At 35.1% G+C, this 21,716-nt stretch overlaps 1 protein-coding gene across 3 annotated transcripts in view; it reads right to left on the bottom strand.

Annotated features, from left to right (window-relative positions):
* Positions 1-5,803: 5,803 nt before the first annotated feature.
* Positions 5,804-21,716, bottom strand: part of ITGAV (integrin subunit alpha V) — a 92,722-nt gene continuing 76,809 nt past the window's right edge. For all 3 annotated transcript variants that reach the window (XM_023212391.2, XM_023212392.2, XM_023212393.1), the window contains 10 exons: positions 21,177-21,269; positions 19,631-19,710; positions 19,177-19,257; positions 18,630-18,735; positions 17,496-17,654; positions 16,617-16,730; positions 11,004-11,117; positions 10,794-10,901; positions 9,766-9,888; positions 5,804-9,495 (listed from right to left, as the gene is read on the bottom strand). In XM_023212391.2, coding sequence (XP_023068159.1) covers positions 9,400-9,495; positions 9,766-9,888; positions 10,794-10,901; positions 11,004-11,117; positions 16,617-16,730; positions 17,496-17,654; positions 18,630-18,735; positions 19,177-19,257; positions 19,631-19,710; positions 21,177-21,269 — 1,074 coding nt within the window. In that variant the 3' untranslated portion in view covers positions 5,804-9,399. The remainder of the gene's footprint in view (positions 9,496-9,765; positions 9,889-10,793; positions 10,902-11,003; positions 11,118-16,616; positions 16,731-17,495; positions 17,655-18,629; positions 18,736-19,176; positions 19,258-19,630; positions 19,711-21,176; positions 21,270-21,716) is intronic.

Raw genomic sequence — 21,716 nt, 5'->3', positions numbered from 1 at the left:
TAGGCATTTTAAAATAATGTGAAGGTAAATTACTATGTAATGACCAAAGTCAAAACCTAAATACTACTTTTATTAAAACCGATTATATATTTGTCATGCTTCAGGAAAATAGGGTTGACAAGGAAATGGTATGAAAGGGACCATAGGCAAATAACTTCCTAGGAAAGTCAGAATACTTTAGAGAGTGAATAAAACATTACTTGGAAAAATAGTGTTGTTGCACCAATTGATATTCGGGCATTGCAACGTATTCATTAGATAACAGCAATTCTATTTTATGAGCTATGTTTAGTAATCTAGGTAATGTTGCACAGCAGAAAGCATACTGGACCAGGAATTTGAATGTGTAAGCATTAGTCCCAATTCTGCTAGTAACTGCCTTGGCCAAGTAACGAATTCTCTCGGCATTGTTAACATTAAGAAGGGGTGGAGTCAAACTTCTTTTAACTTATGACTTTTAGGAGTTTGACCTTGATGTGCCTAAAAGTTGTCCTGTTTAGGGTTCACTGAGCTTCCAGAATTGTAGGTTGCTATTTTTTTAATCAAATTTGGAATTTTTGACTTCATATAATTTGTCTGCCCCATTCTTTCTCTGAGACTGTTTTTCCACCTAGTTAGGTTGTCCCACGAGTCATCGAGGCTATTAATTATTTTTTTCTTTTTTATCCGCTCTGTGCTTCAGTTTGGATAAATTCTGTTGATCTAAATTCATTGATCTTTTATTCTATGCTACCCCACTCTACTTTTGATCCCCCCTCCAATGGAGTTCTGATTTCAGAACTTTTAATCCTAAAATATTCATTCAAGTGTATTTAATTAGTTTCCCAATCTTTCCTGACATGCCCATCCCTTCATCCATAATATTCATGTTTTCCTATAGACTTTTGAGGATTTTCATCATAGTTATTTAAAGTCATGTCAGCTATGGGTACACAAAGGCATAGAGAATGGACCCTGGAGATTCAGAAGTGGGGAGGGTGACAGGGAGTGAGGGATAGCAGACTACACATTGGGTATGATGTACACTGCTCGGGTGAAGTGTACACTCATATCTCAGACTTCACCACTGTACAATTCACCCATGTAACCAAAAACCACTTGTACACCAAAAGCTATTGAAATAAAAACAAATTGAAAGATAAAATATTTTTAAATATAAAAATAACAAAAAAATAAAGTCATGTCTGCTAAATTGTTTGTGGGTCTGTTTCTATTGACTGATTTTTCTCAAAACTCTGGGTTATATTTTCTCACATTTTCCCATTTCTTCCCATTCTTCCCCACCCTCCTCCCCTCCACAACATTGTGAATGATACATTGCAGAGTCTCTAAGTTGTGTCATCTTCCCCTGAAAGTAAGTCTTTACCAGCAGTCAGTTAAATTACAAGTGTATCATAAACTTGGGGAAGCTTGGTTTTATGGTTTGGTAGGGTGGGCCTGTTTTGGCTTTGCCCTTCATCCTAGGGTGAATTAATTAATCTTAATTAATTCTGTACTACTTATTCCTAAGGCATAGATCCAATGGGGTTTCAATGGAAAGATATGTTTTTCTAAGCCCTGTAACTGAGTAAGACTTGAACTTCCATCTCTTGTTTCTTGTGCAGTGGACAGTAGTAGCTGGAATAACTGCTCTGTTCTTTCAGCTCTGCCTCTGTTGTTTTCTTCTGGGCCCCTTATAGCCTCACTCAGTGCTGGGTTCAGCCAAGGATTTGAGGGAAATATTTCCCACCTCCCACCCTGTGGCTGCTTCTTTTCGTGGATTTTTCTCCTCAATTTCTAGCCATAGTGGCAGTCTCATCATTCCAGGAAAGAAAGACAGCTTTCTGTTGTATTCTATCTGCACCATAGGGAGTAACTTCAGGGGAAAGTGTAGCTGCCTTCTTTAACAGTTAAATCTCCTTCAATTTCTGCCTGCTTTCAGTAACTTCAATGTCTTCAAAGGATTGTTTTCCACTGTATTTTGTTCAGAATTTATCATTGTTATCTGACAAAGCTATCCTGCCATTATTGAAATTAGAAACCCCTATTAAACTTTAAATGACTATAGTTCTGTTCTTGGTCACTAAAATTATTTATAATCTCTTTTTCTAATCAAGCATATCAAAGTATTATGATATCTGTCATCAAGTTGCTTTGTTTACAAGAAAGTTTTTAATTAAAAAATTTTTTTTTGTAGAGATGGGGTTCTCACTGTCTTGCCCAGACTGGTCTAGAACTCCTGGCCTCAAGCAAACCTCCTACCTTGGCCTCCCCAAATCTCAAGATTACAGACATGAGCCACTGTGCCCAGCTGGTTGCCTTGTCTTTAGATCTAGCTTATGTACAAGTAACAGACTGAACAAATGCAAAAGGTATTTGGGGTATAACCTAGCCAAAGAGTGTTTGGTATGGTAAACTCAGCAGGTAATTCTGATCCATTCATGATTTCAGCAGGCTCTTCATCAGGAGTTACAAACTCAAATTCCTACAATGGCTGGGCAAATGAGTAATGAGAACTTAGTCTCATCAAATAAACAGAAGTCTCTCTAGGATTTATGGTAACCCCAAAATTGCTTGACCATCTCAGTGCAGACCTTACTCAGTTCCAATGCTGTGTCCAAGCAAGAACACAGGCTCCTATCCTCAAGAATACTGCAGCTCTTAGAATTCAGAATATCTGTCTTTGGGGTATTCATAATACATTAATGGTGCCAACTAGTTCATTTATTTTTAAAATACTTTGAGGCCAAACAAAACATCAGGCCACTGTTTTCAACTTGTGATTTTGCTCCTGATCCAAGATACTCCCTGTGATTGTTCTACCTCATCTCTTGATGCTAATTCTGACCCTCCTTCTCCCAATATGTTCTAAATCTGCTTTCCTCAAGCTTTCCTTCTTTCCTTACCTACATCACATCATTTAAAATGTATTTTGTCCCTTAATGTATAAAACTGCTCAAGTATTTTCCATCTGTAAAATGAACTTTCCTACTTTTGCTTTCACCTCAAACTACAGCCCTTTCTCTTCCTTTCTAAGCCAAGCCAAGCCTAATGCCTATCCATTGCTTGACCCACTGGAATCTGGGTTTAGTGCTTGACGATGCCACTGAAATGGCTCTCTGTAAGGTCACCAATAACCTACTCTTCTTCATTCATCTTACTTTGTTTCCCTATGGTCTTGTGTCACAGTCTTTCTTGACTTTCTTTTTACTTCTATAGCTAATCACCCTGGCTCCTGGCCACCCCATCCTCCTTTTAAATGTAAAAATTCAGTGCACTGCCTTCTTCCTGTCTCCTTACTTTACACATTTCTCCTGAACCATCTCATCCAATCTCATCCATTAACTTCTACTAATACCTATATTATTTCTCTGGCTTTGATCTTTCTCCTGTATACCAAGGCTTATGTTTACAAGAACCTGCTGGAAATTTCCATCTAGATATGCCATAAGTACCTCAAATGTAATGTACCTTTTCCCCTCCTAAACTCTCTGCTCTTCCCCAAATCTCTGCCCCTTTGCTCCCATTTCCTGTCTCAATTCTTAGTCCAGCCAATCACCTAACCCAGAAACCTATGGATTCTACATCATACATTATCCTAAATGTCTCCTTTCTATTCCCAATTGTTACTAGCCTGGTTTATTTAAGCCCTTATCACCTCTTTTTGGCAGTAGTATGAAAATATTGCCAGCCATCATTCTGTCTTCTAATATGTTAATATACTAATATATGTAAGTACTTTGCATATATTTAATATTTCCAAAGATAACAGTACATAACGAGGTAGATATCATGATGTCTATTATAAGGGGTATAATAAAAAGGTATGGAGGGGCTAGGTGGTTTGTGCAAGGAAAGACACTACTGTAGAACACATTAAGAGAGAACAACCCGGGGGCATAAATCTCTACCACATGCTAGTGTGAGAGCTTAATCACTCTCTGAGCAGATTTTCAAATCAGTAAAATGGGTATCAATATAGTATCTATAATATTAGCTGTTATTATATAAATTATTCATAATAAATAGACATATCACCAAAGCAAAAAACCAAGGAAAGCTACTTCTTAGAAATAAGTGGTATAATTTCTCTTTCTAAAATGCATACAGTTCTGTCACTTTTTGCCAACATGGCTGCTGGTGGTTGAATTTTATATTTCAGGCCTGCTCAAAAATGTTTCTTCATATGGTTTGGCTGTGTCCCCACCCAAAATCTTGTCTCAAATTGTAATTCCCATAATCCCCACATGTCAAGGAAGAGACCAGATGGAGGTAATTGAATCATGGGGGCACTTTCCCCCATGCTGTTCTCTTAATAATGAGTTCTCAGGAGATCTGATGGTTTGTAAGTGTTTGGTAGTTCCTCCTGCATTCATTCTCCTTCATGCTGCCTTGTGAAGAAGGTGCTTTGTTTCCCCTTTGCCTTTAGCCATGATTGTTTCCTGAGGCCTCCCCAGCCATGCTGAACTGTGAGTCAATTAAACCTCTCTCCTTTATAAATTACCCAGTTTCAGGCAGTTCTTTATAGCAGTGTGAAACAGACTAATATAACTCTCTATAATGGCTTTCCTCATTAATGATTTATCACCATTATAAGGTTCAAAGAATGTTTAAAATTAATCTGGGAAAAGAGAATTCCATGGCTCAAAATTTTCTTCTTGGACCAATCAAGTGAATGATGGACGAGACTTACTGGATAAGCACTTAATATATGCCTTTGATAACCCCTTTTCTTGCATTTTCACAAAATCCTCACAAATTTACCCTCTGTGGACCAAGATACTCCCACAGAGGGTAAACTTGTAAGTGACTGGGAAGAGCTTTGAACTCAAGTGGTTTGAACAGTTTTCAAAATTATTTCAGGCAGTGTGTGGTGGCTCACGCCTGTAATCCCAGAACTCTGGGAGGCCAAGGCAGGCGGATCACTTGAGCTCAGGAGTTTGAGACCAGCCTGGACAACATGGCAAGAACCTGTCTCAAAAAAATAAAATCATTTCATTTGTGTTCTCATTTGATCCTTAACAGCAACTAGTAAGTCAGGCAGGACAGAAAGGCTCTGCCCATTTTCTACTTATCACACTCAAAATACTTCCATGTGTAGGTGCTGTACATTTTACATCTTAATTACAGCCAAAATATCAAGTATGGTGGTCAGGATAGGGGTAGTTATGACTTGCTGGTCCAGGGGAAATATCACATCTAACTAAGCATATAATGTTAGAAGTAAGGACAGTGGTTACTTTTGCAGGGCAGGGGTGAGATATGATTAGAAAGAGACAGAAGGGGGCTTCTGGATGCTGGCAATACTCTATTTTATTTCCATAGGAATTTATGGTGGTGTATTATGCTACTTCAGTGTAATTTCCCAAGCATCTCAAAACTTAATTTTCTTCTTGGTACTTTTCATTTATGAAAATAGGTATTTTCATACTAGAATTGCATATATATATTGCAATTGCATATATGCAATGGCATATATACACTATAATTAAAAATTATAAAAGAAAGATGTAAATGTGCATTTTAAAAGCAATCTGATAATGTAAAAGTAATAAAGGTTAGCATAATGAATTTAGAAATGTTTGTTTAGAAATAAAATAATTCTTGTATTTCAGGCAGATACATATTTGCCTTTCTAAGGATGGATTTTAATGTGGTACATTTTGCTCTTTTTGTGTTTCTTTTCTTCAAATAATTGATATTCAAGATTTGAAGTTTTAGAGAAAGTTACCTCTCTGAGGTCATCCTTTTAGCTCATTATTGCTAGCTCATGTCATTAAAAAACAAAAACACATCATAGAAAGGATAACCACATACACAAAAGTGGCACCATATGCTTATGTTTATTGTACAGTCACAAGTTACATGTTGGAAATCAAGCAGAACACTGTACCAGTTTTCACTAACTCAAATCAAGTTAGCAAATTACAAATTTTAGAACAGATTCATTTTCTGTCTCACCCAATGTGGGTGACCACAAACATATTTACTTTCTATGTTATTAGGTAGCAAATTAATTTGATACACTACACAGCTTCCAAGTTACCTTAGGATATTTCAAAGTGTTTCAAAACTAGTAAAGAATAATTCATTTCCAGCCTGAAATACAATGCAGAATGGACCATTTAGGGGTAAATAACCTCACTTAATCACTCTTTCCTGCTAACAAAAATAATACAAATATTTGTTTATATTAGGCTTACTAAATTAATGACAACTTTGACATTATCTAGATTTGGTTACATTGTTATATTGCACTTGAGAAAAATGACAAAAAAATCAAAGATTCAGTACCTCTCCCAAGAAGTTCATTATATATCAGAAATTACAATGAAATATAAGCATATATTGCATGCTGTATATTTCTATTGCTCAAACCAGTCAACCAACAAACTAAAAGGAATAATCTCCAAAACACTTTGAGTATAAGCAATTTCATCTACCTTTTTTGATCCTACAATCATGTTTCAAATTTTAGGTGTTTTTCTTTAAATTAGTCATCAAACTACTACATATACTAGCTATCCAAGAATACAAACAAGGTGATACTGAGATGGGTAGTGGCTGCACATAGGTATTCCAAGAACGATTCATTCTTCTCCACCAAGCTCATCATTACATTTTGCAACTTAGGAAGTTCTACCAAGTTATGAATTCTGTTTGCCTTACAAAAATCACTGATCTATTATATACAATGCTTTTATCACACAAATCTCTCCCTTAGGGTCATGATTCACTATCAAAAATCTTTCACAGCCCTCTTAAGCCAGTAAAGTCTCTTTTACTAACACTTGAGTTTTCTTTATGGAAATGTAAGTGTTAATGAGAATTAACTATGAGTAAGTAGTTTCATAACACAGGTAGAATGATGGCAATAATATTTTGACTAATTGTTTTACCTTTCAGATTCAGAATTACAGTGATAATTGTTAAGGGAAAAGAGAAAGAAAGAGAAAAAATGACTCACATGTATTTTTCTCAAAATATCAATTTTGAAATAAATACCTATATAAAAATCAAAATCAGTATATTTCTTAACAATGTCAAATGTTTTCAATATCTTCTAGTTCATTTATATGCTTTCTTAAAACTGAATCAGATCGTAAGAATTTTATACTTCAAAATAGATTTTTATTCTCAATAAATCACAAATACAGTAGTATTTCAACTGTTTTAGAAATTTAAAGTTTTCATGGGGCAAGTATTTGATATTTAATCATGATAAAAAGAATTCCAACATTTTCTTCAGAAAGTAGGCTTTCAAATTACACTTCTCCATATTTTTGTAGATATATAAATGTTCATTTTTTGAAGGAAAATCTATGCTATTATACAAAACTATATTTCATAAAGGTAATTTAAGAAATCATGTTAATTTCCAAATTACAGCATCTTTCAATCCCAATACAAGATTATTTTCAAGATAGATGCCATAAAATGAATAGATGGCACAAAAGCAAATCCTAACACTTTTGTCAAAGAGTAACTTTCTAGTCAACATATTTTCAGAAATGACTGTTACTAGGTGGTAAAACTGTTAAGGTAAAGTTTGTTACAGATTAACTTACTGATTGGTGGCAGGCAACACTTGGCCCTAGGATAAAAATATTTTTCTTAAAAAAAATTTAAATTTATTGGTAATAAAAATATTTACTGCATATGATTAAGCTTTTTCAAGCTACTAACAAAAATCTATACTCCAAGACCCATTACTTTTGAAGTTCACCAAAGCTAAATAGAGAGTCTTGTCTATAGTCCTACCTTGTATACCTCAACTAAATGTGCTCCTATTTTATGAATATTTTCTTAAGATTAGCTCAGTCACTTCTGCAGGAAATTATGAGATATGGCAAGATAAATTTCAATTATTTTTAAAACACAGCAAAATAGTCAATTATTTGAGGGAAATATTTATCATTACCTAATGAGGACAGCAGTTAAAGAGCTATTAAACTCTCCATTTCTAATGCACAACATGATGTAATTACACAAAAATAGGTATGACTGATCATCATCCCCAGGCCTTCAGAAACTGTGAATAAATCATATATTCCTCTAGAAGGTTCACCACTCTACAGAGCCATATAAAACTACAACTTTCTACCTATGTGGCTTTTATTAAAAATCCTAGAAAAGTAATTTATACTAACAAACTTCAGAAAGCTAAAAAGGTTTTCAATAACTTGAACTGCTTATAAAAATATCTTTTAGAAGTTATTCTGATAGCTAAGACTGATTTTACATATTACCTTGCTTAAACAGGGTTAATATTCCTGTAACATTATGCTATTGCTAGAAGTAAATCAGTGAGTCACCTTAAGAGTTTTTATTCCAAGCATTACTCATAAAGTTGGGGTAAGGGGTCCAGGTTCCTGTCAACTGTAAGGATTCCTCATTGATACTGACCCATTCTCAGTAACAGTTTCGGAAATATAAGGAAAAATACATGAATAGGGAGAAAATAAATTAATACTAACTAAAAACTCTGCTCTACTCTAAGAATGTACTACTTACTATAAGCATAAGCAACTATCTCAAAGAACTACACAGTATTTTAATAAAAATGCTTTTTTATACACTGTAAATAGCCAGACTAAAACAATGAAATAAATATGCTTTGAAGATAATTTCCAACTCCATATGGCTTTAAGCATTATGATATTCAGTTGAAATTAAACAATTACACAAAAGAGGCATTTGTGATTATGGAACTAGTTTTTAGTATAGGTTGGCTTGAAGGAGTTGACATAAAATTTATACAAGTTAAAATGTAATAAACTATTGTGGATTTAATATAAACAAAAGTGTTATAGGATCTACCCAATTTTCATATTAAAACAAAATATTGTACCTTTGTTATTAAAAGCAACAATTGTGATGGTATCATGTATGTGTTTATAAAGTTCCACAATATAAGTGATTAAAAAAATCTAAGTTCATGCAGTTATAAAGTCTTTAGTATCCTGAAAAGTAAACTGTAGTGTAATATGTATTAACATTAAGTACCTATACAAAAGACATGATTGCTAAGGTCCAAATTTGGACTGCTTTAAAACAACAACAACAACAACAAATGAAATTCAATACATTAAATCAGAAACAGTAAATGAAGGAGGTACTATTTTATATAAAGTAGTAAATCAGGCACTATCTGTCTTATATACATTGAATAAAAACTATCCCTTGAAATTTTATTATTTAAATACCTAAAATCACAAGTCACTCTATGTTATTAAATGTATGTCTGAACTTCTTTATCAGGAGAAGGTTGACAAATATAATTCTCATTTCGTGGTGAATGCCAATTAGCACTATCAGCAGTAAAGCCTTGGATTTTTACTCCTCATGAAGAAAGTTTAAATCTATAATAAAGTTGCTAATTCTAGTGGGTCAAGATGTAGCATAACTTAAAAACTGCAGTTAAGTTTCTGAGTTTCCTTCACCATTTTCATGAGGTTGAAGTTGTTCCCTTTCTTGTTCCTCTTGAGGTGGCCGGACTCGTTTAAAAAAGCCCATCTGTCAGTTGAAGAAAAACCGTTATTACTGTCACATCAGTGTAGAATATGAAAAGTATTTTCTGAGTGACTATATTACCACTAAAAAAATTTAAATTGTATTTCACAGAATTTATCTTTCCTCAAATAATAAGTAATGCTCATCAAGCATCATCATTACAGGTCCCTTTCTTCCTTCCCTTACTTTTCATTCTTCTTTTCCTTCTGTCCTTTTCCTTTTCTTCTGTTTTCCCTCTCTCCTTCTTTGTCTCTTTCTAAGTTCGTTACTTACCCTGTACATTACAAATACCAAAACAGCCAGTAGCAACAATCCTGCAAGAACTGCTAAAATGATCACCCACACAGGCACAGGCATGGGTGCTGGCTGAATGCCCCAGGTGACATTAGTGGTAACCTATAGAGGAATAAAGATTTTAGTTTTAAAAACAGTGCATTGACTTAATCAACAAATATCTGAGAAAATATTATATTTTATTTTAATGGAATTCACAGTATATTCTTTTCCTGCATATAATAATTTAGTGGTTTCACATTTGGTATCAAGAGCAAGCACATACACACATGAAACTCCCAATGACAAGTTGACTTCTGATTGCATCTGAAATGCAATCTTTTTTTTTTTTTTTAGACAGTCTTGCCCTGTATGTAGCCCAAGCTGGAATGCAGGGGCATGAACTTGGCTCACTGCAACCTCCACCTTCCGAGTTCAAGTGATTCTCATGCTTCAGCCTCCCCAGTAGCTGGAATTACAGGCGTGCGCCACCATACGCAGCTAATTTTTCTGTATTTTTCATAGAGAAGGGGTTTCACCACGTTGGCCAGGCTGGTCTTGAACTCCTGGCCTCAAATGATCCACCAGTCTCAGCCTCCCAAAGTGCTGGGATTACAGGTGTGAGGCACCACACCCAGCTTGAAATGATTTTTAAATAATCCAATCCAGTTTATCATGAGCTGATCCCATTTTTACTCCTTAAATATCTTCAAAATGCCTCACTTGTTGCAGTTAATTTCCAACTTTCTAACTTTGTAAAGGAAAATTCCTAAAATTTCCCCAATATAATGTAGTATATACTAAGAAATCTCTTACACTGGACAAGATGCTAAACTAAAAGGTCTAGCTTTAATCACTCCGAGGTAGAGGAGTAAAATGATAATATTAAACTAGGTTATAATGCTATCATATAACTTCAGTTTAAATTATCAAGAGTTAAGCTGTCATTTTTTTTTTAAACCAAATAAAAACATGTACAGCATTTGAATTGAGTACATTTATTCTATTCACCTAAACCAATGACTTACCAATGTGGAGTTGGTGATATCCTCAATTGGAAGATTTTTATAAGGAAACTCTATGACATTAAATGAAGCAGATGACTTCAGAGAATAGGAATGATTCTGATTTTCTTTCTGTTTGGAAATAACAATTAGATGATTTTCCAGATATCAGGCCTTTTATATTTCTTTGAAAACACTGGGTATGTTTGCTAAATGCTGCACCAGTCTACTTACATTCATAAAGGTCTCAGTCCACAGTAATGACTTTACGTACAAGATTGCACTCTTTCCTCTGTCTAATCTTCCAACTTGGCAGACAATCTTCAAGCACTGAGCGACTCCACAACCCTGCCAAAACAAATTCTTTACTTATAAGAAAAGGTCATTCTATCATCTCTTCAACATTTGAAAATTCGCCATGTTTTTTTTCTTTTTGTGTGATAGTCAAAAGAGATTATCCAGATTCTTTTGTCTTGTAAATAAATAGGCTAATAGTTGAGTCTATGAATGCTTTTTATTGTGAAGGGGTTGGTATGTTTCTTTTCCTTTTTCTTCTTTTGCCACACATGTAGTTCCTTGTAAATGAAAGAGTTGGTTTTAATGTGATTTGTTATAGAAGGATAAGATCCATAATATTAAAAGATTCATTCTATGACTAGAACTCAATATTCTTTAGGCAAACTCGGAACATGGTGATATTTGTAAGATATAAAAACCAGATCTCAACATCCCCGTGGAAAAGAAAACAGAATTTTTAATGGGTATTCCATGGACGGCCTACAAAAATCAAATCACATGCTGATGGCCTCTGACACATTTAATGTTTTAATCAGTAACTTCAAGGTTGGCAGCCAAAAGAAATAAATATTCACCACCTTCTATATGCTTCTATACACTGTATTAGACATATCACATGTACGCACCCCACGACAATGCCGCCTAGTAGTGATACCATTTGTTGATGATCAGGAATAGAAAAGAGTTTCCTTGACCTGACAAAGGGCATTGATAAAAAGCCCACAGCTAACATCATACTTCATACTTCTTTCTCCCTAAGGTTACAAATAAGACAATAGAAATCAAGTCATTTCTACTCAATATTGTACAGAAGGTTCTAGCCGGTGCAATTGAGAAAAATTAAGGCCAGGTATGGTGGCTTACTCCTGTAATCCAAGCACTTTGAGAGGCCGAGGCAGGCATATCGCTGCAGGTCAGGAGTTCGAGACCAGCCTGGCCAACATGGTGAAACCCCATCTCTACTCAAAATACAAAAATTAGCCAGGTGTGATGGTGGGCACCTGTAATCCCAGCTACTTGGGAGGCTGAGGCAGGAGAATCACTTGAACCTGGGAAGCAGAAGTTGCAGTAAGCCAAGATCATGCCACTGCACTCCAGCCTGGGTGACAGAGCTAGATTCTTTATCAAAAAAGTAAAAATAAAAATAAAAGTAAAAGGTATCCAGATTAGAAATGATAAAGTAAAGCTATTTCTTTGTAGATGACGGGATCTTACATACAGAAAACACTAAATAATCCATATTAAAACAATTTAAGCTAAAATAACAAGTACAGAAAAGGTACAGGACACAAGATCAATATGCAAATATGAGTCATATTTCAGTATACTATCAATAAGAAATCCAAAAAAGAAATTAAGAAAACAATTTCCTTTAAAACAGCATTGAGATCAAGAGCAGTGGCTCACACCTATAACTCCAACACTTTCAGAAACCAAGGTGGGAAGGTCACTTGAGGCCAGTAGTTCAAGACCAGCCTAAGCAACATAGTGAGATCCTATCTCTACAAAAATGAAATTTAAAAATTAGCCAGGGGTAGTGGGTGCACTTATAGTCCTAGCTACTCAGGAGGCTGAGGCAGGAGGATTGCTTGAGCCCAAGAGTTCGAGGTTGCAGTAAGCTATAACTATGCCACTGTCCTCCAGCATAGGTGACAGAATAAGACCCTGTCTCTAAAAAATAAAAATAAAAATAAGGTGGACGTGGTGGCTCATACCTGTAATTCCAGAACTTTGGGACGCCAAGGTGAGTGGATCACCTGAGGTCAGGAGTTTGAGACCAGACTGACCAACATGGTGAAACCCATCTCTACTAAAAAAATACAAAAAATTAGCCAGGCCTGGTGGTGAGCACCTGTAATCCCAGCTACTCAGTAGGCTGAGGCAGAAGAACTGCTTAAGCCTGGGAGGCGGAGGTTGCAGTGAGTCGAGATCATGCCATTGGACTCCAGCCTGGACAACAAGAGCAAAAACTCCTTCTCAAAAATAATAATAAATAATAATAAAATAAAAGAGCATTGAAAAGAATACACAGAAATCATGTAACCAAGGATGTGCAAGACAAGTATACTAAAAATGACAAAATATTGTTGAAAAAATTGTAGAATAAATAAACAGAAAGACATACCATATTCATGAACTGAAATAATGTAATGTTAAGATAGCAACACTCCCCAAATTGAGACAGGTTTAAGAAAATTGTTACCAAAATTCCAACTACCTTGTTTGCAGAAATGGACAAGCTGATCCTAAAATCCATAAGGAATCACAAAGGACTCTAAATAACCAAAATAATCTTAAAAGGAAGAAAATGTATTCATATTTCCCTATTTCAAAACCTGAACTCCAGAGCTACAGTAATCAAAACAATACTTGTATTAAGGATATACATATAGGTCAACTGAACAGAACTGAACATCTAGAAATAAACTCATATATTTATAATCAATTCATCTCCAACAAGACTGCCGAGACCATTTAAAGGGAAAGAATAATTTCTTCCACAAATGATGCTGAGACAAATGGATAGCCACACACAAAAGAATAAATCTGGACCCCTACCTCACACCATACACAAAAATTAACTCAAAATGAATCAGGGATGTAAATGTAAGAGCTGTAAGTGTAAAACTTATAAAACCAAAAAAGCCTAGGTATAAATCTTCATGGCCTGTATTGGGCAATGGTTTCAAAAATATGACAACAAAAATACAAGCAACAAAAGAAGACATAGATAAATTGAACTTCAGATTTAAAAATTTTTGTGCATTAAAGGACACCATTAAGAAATTAAAAAGACAATTCACATAGAATGAAAAAAAACCTGTGCAATCATAAATCTAATGAAAGTAGTATCCAGAATATATAAAGAACTCTTTGCAACTCAACAATAAAAGGCAAACTCAATTTAAAAATGGGCAAAAAATTTGAACAGGTATTTGTCTAAAAAAGATATACAACTGAAAAGATGCTGAATATCATCAGTCAATAGGGAAATGCATATCAAAACCACAATGAGTTACCTCTTCACACCAACCAGGATATCCTGATTATAAAACTTTTAAAACAAACAAAAACAGAAAATAATAAGTGTTGACAAAGATGTGGAGAAAATAAGACCCTCATATATTGCTGGCTGGGATTGTAAAATGCTGCAGCAACTTTGGAAAATAGTTTGGCAGTTCCTCAAAAAGTTAAGCATAGAGTTTCCATATGACCTAGCAATTGCACTCTTATGTTTATTCTCAATAAAACTGAAAAACATGTTTACATGGAAATTTATGCACGAATGTTCATAGCAACACTATTCAAAATAGACAAAAAGTAGAAATAATCAAAATGTGGATCAACTGATGAATGGATAAACAAAAGGTGGTATGTCCACACAATGGAGAATTATTCAGGCATAAAAGTGAAGTACTAAGGCACACCACAATGTAGATCTTGAAAACATGCTATGTGAAAGAAGGCTAGACACAAAAGGCCACATGTGGTATGACACTACATTTATGAAATGTCCAGAATAGGCAAATCAGTAGGAATGCAGGCTAGTGGTCACCAGGGGCTGATGATAGGGGAGAATGGATAAACTGCTTAATGGGTACAGCATTTCTTTTTGGGGTGACAAAAATGTTCACAATTATAGTGGTAACGGTGGTTCAATGTTGTAATTATACTAAAAAAACACCAAATTATACACTTTAAAATCATTAAAATGGTTAATTTTATGTAAGCTTTGTCTCAACTAAAAAAAAAGCAGATTCTGAAGGAGAACAGAAAGTGCAAGATCAAAAGTAGGGTTGGGAGGTAGAAGGCAGTTTCTATTTCCCATGGGTTGGTCAGGGAATTCCTCTGACATAATTTTACTTTTAAGGACATGAGAACAATATGGGAAAATAAGCTACAAGGGTATCTGGACAAAGAATTCCAGGCAGATGAAAGAGCAATTTCAAAGCACTGAGGAATAAACATGCTTCAGGCTATCTGCTCAATGAAGAGCAAGGTGGAAAATTTGAGAAACAGAATAGTAAGGAGAGGAGATGCAAGCAGAGAGGCAGGAAGTGCCTGTTAATGTTGGGCTTAAAGGTCATTGTAGCCTCTTGCTTTCTCATTGAGTTAGACGGGAAGGCACTGGAGTGACACAACCTGACCTGTATTTAAAATGATCACTGTGGCTTCTATGACATACAAAGTATAGTGGGGAGAAAGGCAGAAATACAGAGGCCAACCAGGGGTTTGGCGATAGTCCAACTGAGAAGGGAAAGTAGCCTGGGTTAGGTTGTGTTAGTGATGAAACTAGTGAGAAGGGGCCAGATTCTAGGCATTTTGAAGGTAAATATTGATACAATTTGTTGAAATACAAGACGTGAGATTTGAGATAAAGAGAGGAGTCAAGCATGAGGTCCAGGTGTTAGACAGACAATGAAGTTGATATTTACTAAAATTAACTAAGAACTTTATGGAAAGAGCAGACTTGGGAAAACCCAAGGGTATATATTGAGAATTAAGTTTGAGATTCCTATTAGATATTTAAAAGCAGTTTCTAGTAAGCAGTTGGATATTGGAATCTGAAGTTCAATGCAGAAGATCACACTGGAAATATAAATCAAAGGCATCTATACCAGATGGTATTTACAGCCATGAGAGTCAATAGAAGGAACTGATCAAGTGAATCAAAGTCACTAGACAGTTGAACTGGATGAGAACTAACAAGAACCACAGAATTTGGTGTTGTAAAAGTAACTAGTGATCACTATTAAACATAAACAGTGCTGGGCCTGGTGGTTCATGCCTGTCATCCCAGCACTTTAGAAGGCTGAGGTGGGCAGATCTCTTGAGGTCAGGAATTCCAGACCAGCCTGGGCCATATGGTGAAACCTCATCTCAACAAAAAATACAAAACTCAGCCGGGCATGGTGGTGAGTGCCTGTAGTCCCAGCTATTGGGGGGATTGAGAGGGAAGGATTGCTTGAGCCTGGGAGGTCAAGGCCTCAGTGAGCTGTGTTTGTGTCACTGCACTCTAGCTTGGGTGATAAAGTGAGGCTCTGTCTCAAAAAACAAACAAACAAACAAACAAAAAACATTATACCAGGTTCTCTACTAGAGATTTGGAGGTTTGTTGATTAAAAGAAAAAAAAAGCAATCGCCTTTAAAAACATTATAGCCATTATATAGGCTAACTCAACAAAGGTTAATCAAATGCTAATTATTATTCCAATGTATTTTTGTTGGGACCTTCTGGATTTTTTAGTATCGTGCTAAAGCCTCAGAGATTAGGAGGAGGCCAAGAAAGAGGACAGTTAAAGAACTAGAGTAGGAAAATTAAGTTGGGACATAAACTAGTTCTATTAGCCATCTACAAAAATAGATCATTTGAAGAAAATACGGCATTAATCTGACTAGAAAAAAGGAAAGTAAGAGGAATGCATCGTATAAAAATAAATGTAGTTGTTCAAGCACAGCTGTTGTTATTTTTGAAATGTTCTTTGGCGTCAGTTCTATAGTCACATATTTTTAAATGTCTATAGTGCACGTACTTGAAATGGCACTTACCAAAGTGTGAATATCTCCTTCACTGAGGGCAAGATCCCGCTTAGTGATGAGATGGTCCCGCTCACCTTGCCCAGCAACTGTGTCATTCTTTTCAGTTGTTTGCAAAGATGAAATCTAATGCAATCACATTAACAAAATGGTGGCAAATGACAATGAAAAACATTTTATATCAGCATTTTGATATAAACTCTTAGACATGATTAAAAAATAGTGAATGAAAATTTAGTATGATAGAAGATTTACCACTCTGTATATGGTGAGCAGTAGGGACAGAAAATAAAGATTAGTCTTTAATATGTGCCAAAAAAATTAGCTCTCCCTAACCATTATTTTCAGCCCTTGCTTACCTCGAGGTAACACACAGAAATGGCCTGAAATTCCACAGTACATTTGTGATGTCAATCATGGGTATATTTTTTATTCTGTTTCTTTACCTTTCCTTAGACCATACTGTATAATTGTTTCTAGTAAAAATCTATGATGGAGATGAATATATCCAAAAGTCAAGAGAATCATGAGTAAAACAGTAAAGCTTATCCCAAAGTAGCAATTTTAACAACAAAACACCCTTGATGTGATATTACGCCCTGAACAAACAACAATGTGATGGAGCCAAGGTCAAACTGAGTCCCTGAAGGACATCTCATGAGGCTCAGTAAGCACACCATGAAGATACAGTTCACTAGGACGTCACAGAATTAATTCTTACCCATTATACAAATGAATTTATCCTGAGTGTACTGCTTATGAACTAAACAATTTTTTGCAGAGTGGGTTTTACATTAAAATCGTTGTTTTATTTTATGAATTTCTTTTATAGGTTTAGAAAGAAGGCAATGAAATATCATTATAATGAAGAGCTGCTATTAAGCACATTACCTTAATTCTCAAAGGGTTGATCTCCATATCTGAAGTGCAGTTCATTGGTCCATCAATATCATAATGAAGGATATACAACAGAGTGTTATTGTTATATTTGTAAGGCCACTGAAGATGGAGCATTGCCTTGCTGAATGAACTTGGACCATTGTTTCTCAGCTAAGGAGAAAAAAGAAAATGTATCTACACCTTGGGCAAAAATCTATTCCATCCCCTACATCAACTTTAGAAATCATGTTAGCAATAGGTTTTGAACAACAGCACAGTTTCCACAGTTAACCTCTAATTACAATGTGGCTATTTCTATGCAAAAATTATCAAACTCAACATTTGTCTCTAACACAGAGTAAAATGTGTCAGGATAAAAATATAAACAAGGTTGGGCACAGTGGCTCACACCTGTAATCCCAGCACTTTGGTAGGCTGAGGCAGGCAGATCCCTTGAGGTCAGGAGTTCATGCCCAGCCTGGCCAACATGGTGAAACCCCGTCGGTGAAACCCTGTCTCCACTAAAAATACAAAAATTAGCCAGGCATGGTGGCGCACACGTGTAATCCCAGCAACTCGGGAAGCTGAGGCAGGAGAATTGCTTGAACCCAGGAGGCAGAGCTTGCAGTGAGCTGAGATCAGGCCACTGCACTCTAGCCTGGGCAACAGAACAAGACACTGCCTCAAAAAAAAAAATAAAAAAAAATAAATAAATAAAAAAAATATATATATATATATGTATAAACAAAAGGTGAAATATTAAAAAGTTATTAATGAAGGATGACAAAGAAAATTTTCTTCCTATAGAAATACAGTTTTGATTATTTGCCATAGGTATTTTCATTTTTAGCCAGAACTACAAAATGCCCATGAGAAAGTACCAGTGACTTATTTCTTTTATTCAAGTAGAACAAATTGATTTTAAACAACAAATTATATAAACTGCTTTATTTAAACACAGCTATTTGTAAAATAAAAATGAATTTATGAAAAAGGAAAATATTCAAACAAATCTCTGACACATAATTAACCAATGCAGAGTTTACGTAAAAATTATATAGAATTTTTTTTTTTTTAAGTAGCTTAGTTGTTCCTCTCTTCGTTGGCTCATTCACTAGGTTTGGGTAAAATCCAACAACTGCAAACCTCATAGATGTGCTGAACAACTGGCCCAACGTCTTCTTCAGTCTCAGGGTTCTCCTTGTGCTCCCAGTTTGGAATCGGAAGAAAGATATGATCAGGACTCGAGACTCTAAACAATGACCAAAGAAAACCTACCATGAATATCAAAATGATATAGTCAGTCCATTTTCAAAAGTGCCCTGTATTCATTACTCAAGTGAATAAAATTAGATCTAATTTTTAAAAGTACTTCAAGAGAAAACTAATGAACACACACATGCACAAAAACTGCTCTTATGAAATGTACATGTAACAGGTAAATTGATTAATCTGTGTAAAAGTTCAATAAACTTAATTTGTGCATGTTGTTGCCATGTTTTGTTCCTTTTGAGGATCACCCAGTATTGGGGATTTGGAACATACCTAGGATTTCATTTCAACAGGAGCTAATGCCCTAGTAAAACCACCACTAAACATGTAGTGTCTACTGTCCAGAAGAGACTAAGGCCTGATAGTTACCTTTAAAAAGCAATTGTGAGAATGAGATACTCAACTAAGTATTCATACTGACCCTCTTATCTCAACTGCAGCTAAAACAGCAAGGTCAACTTTGTGAGATACAACTGGGCTTACTTTGTCAAATAGATTTGAGCTGAAAAAGAAAAAAAAAAAATACTTAAAACGGAATTATGCATAACCACCAAAAACATACAGAGGCAAATTCAGTAAAACTAAAAATTAACAAAAGAAACAAGTGTAAAGCTTACACCTCAACTTAGTTATTTTCATTAACATTTAATTCCAAGAAGATGAACGTTTTATTTCTCTGGATTTTAAATTTCGTTTTACAAACTCAAACCTGACAATAAAGTTATTCTTATAACATAAATATTGATTTTAAAATGCTATAATCAAGCAATAAAATTCAATCTGTGCTATTCTATATTTAAAGTATATTACATAGTATATTTACAACAAATAATATTTATTTGATAATCATAAGTGAATATAAGTTGTTTTCATACCTTTGGATTTGTAAGTCAAATTTCACAGAAGTATCCATCTCTGACTGCTGGTGCACACTGAAACGAAGACCAGCTAAGAGCTGAAGGAGAGAGGAAAAGATGGTAATGTTAGTCAATGTCTAATTAGCAAAATTTCAAATCTAATGTCTAAATAAAAAATAATGTTCTAAAATGGGGTTTTTCCGAGCTTACAATAAAACTGAACAAAGATAATTAAATCTTATTTTCTATCAAATCTGTTTTACTTAATATACCTGGGCCAACCCATAAGACAGCCTATTTAACAATTATTAATCATAATTATACCTCCTTATAATACTATCTTTCTAAATAATGCAAAAGTAAATGTTTGTTGATTCAGTGAAAGTCTAGCAACTGAGTGCAATGATTTGATAACAGGAAGCTAACAACCAAAGTATGTGCTGTGTTCATAGCCCAGAAAAGAAGAAATGGATGATTTACCAGAGTAAAATAACCTGGCTAAAGAAGGCATAAGTAGGGCCACAACCAGAATTTCTCCATACACCTCTCATAACACTCCCAACACCAAATATCCTAACTCCTGCAGGCAGAAAATTGGTAGATTTTAAATAAAACAACTGAACCACCAGGTACAAAAAAGTCTTCTCGGGGATCAATGACACATAAAAACAGTACTTCCTGGATACTGCCTCCCACCCCACAAAGTCTGGAGTTGGCTACTTGGAATAAGCAGAAACTATATAATAACCAGAAAGCTAGAGAGAATGAGAATATGAGAAAATAAAAGGCATGCTCATTGTTAATAAAACATGTAATATATGTGAAAAATTGAACTTAGGGTAATTTGCTCAAGTTCTCTTCCCTAAGATACCGTACATCTAGAAATAATAATGACTTGTAATAGAAGACATACTAAAGAAACATGGAATACTTAGAACTATATTACTACATATCTTCAAAGTACCCGTATCAATACGTCATTAATTAAATTCTATTGAAAAAGACACAGCATATACTGCCATTTTGTCCTTGCTACTAGGAATTCTACAAGGTATATTTTGTTTACTTTTTAGAGGATTCGGAAAGCGAGCCATTGGCTGCTGCTTTTCAAGCTCCTGGGCACCCTGCTCTACCATCTGAAGGGGAGCCTGATTCAACTAATCTTTGCTTTGATCCTCTGTGTGGGGCCTGTGATAGAATCTAGCTCACCTAGGATTGACAGTCTTAGTAGCTGCCAGAGTAGCTTTTCAGGATCCATTAAGGCATCAGTGAAAAGAGCAAAATTATTATTTCAGTCCTTAGGTTAAACCATGTTCTCATCCATTTACTAAAGTGAAGGAGGCGTACAGAGCAGCTGATTGCAAACCGTGTCAGAGCACAACCAATTGTTTTGTATCTTAGTCTAAACTAAGCAAAACTCTGCTAATCATTTAACTGTTATATCAAAACCAATTTAAGGACATTGTTTTGAAGTGCTTATTTTTAAAAATTACTATTAGCCCAGAGAACAATATGCTTTTCTATTTGCCGGGGAGAAAAAATCTGTTTAATTAAATTGTCTTACTTGAGTTCCAGCCTTCATTGGGTTTCCAAGGTCACATACCACCTGGCGAGTTTGGTTTTCTGTCTTAAACGCACAGGAAAGTCTTGCTAAGGCCTTTGATAGACAAAGAAAAAGGATATGAAAGGAAATAAAATATCATGCAGTTGGATATTTCAGTTTCTTGTACTAAGCAAATAAATCTAGTTGAGCAAACCAGGAGGTACGGAAAAAGCCAGAATTGGGTACAATTGCTACATGGAAATGCAGAAGTGTTTCTAAAAGATCCCTAGAGGGCTACCATACATAACCATAAAGCCTCTGACAAATAATTTGATGGACAGGCTTAGACACTTTATCTATCTAACCTCGTTTCCAGGCACTTAGCTTGCAGTTCTAAAAATGTCATATCAATGCATTATGCAAAGTATTAGGCTTAAAAGGAATTATGTAAGATAGGCACTCCATTGTCTAGCAATTTAGCCTTAGGTAGAATAGCTAAGCTTCACTAAATAGGGGAGCAGCTCATTAATGTTAATAAGATCTGTTGAGTGCATTTCGATT

This window comes from Piliocolobus tephrosceles, chromosome 11 (genome assembly GCF_002776525.5).
Source record: "Piliocolobus tephrosceles isolate RC106 chromosome 11, ASM277652v3, whole genome shotgun sequence".
In the NCBI taxonomy this organism is placed as follows: domain Eukaryota; kingdom Metazoa; phylum Chordata; class Mammalia; order Primates; family Cercopithecidae; genus Piliocolobus; species Piliocolobus tephrosceles.
Note: the sequence above shows the minus strand (reverse complement) of the source record. Positions and strands in the feature narration are given on the sequence as shown.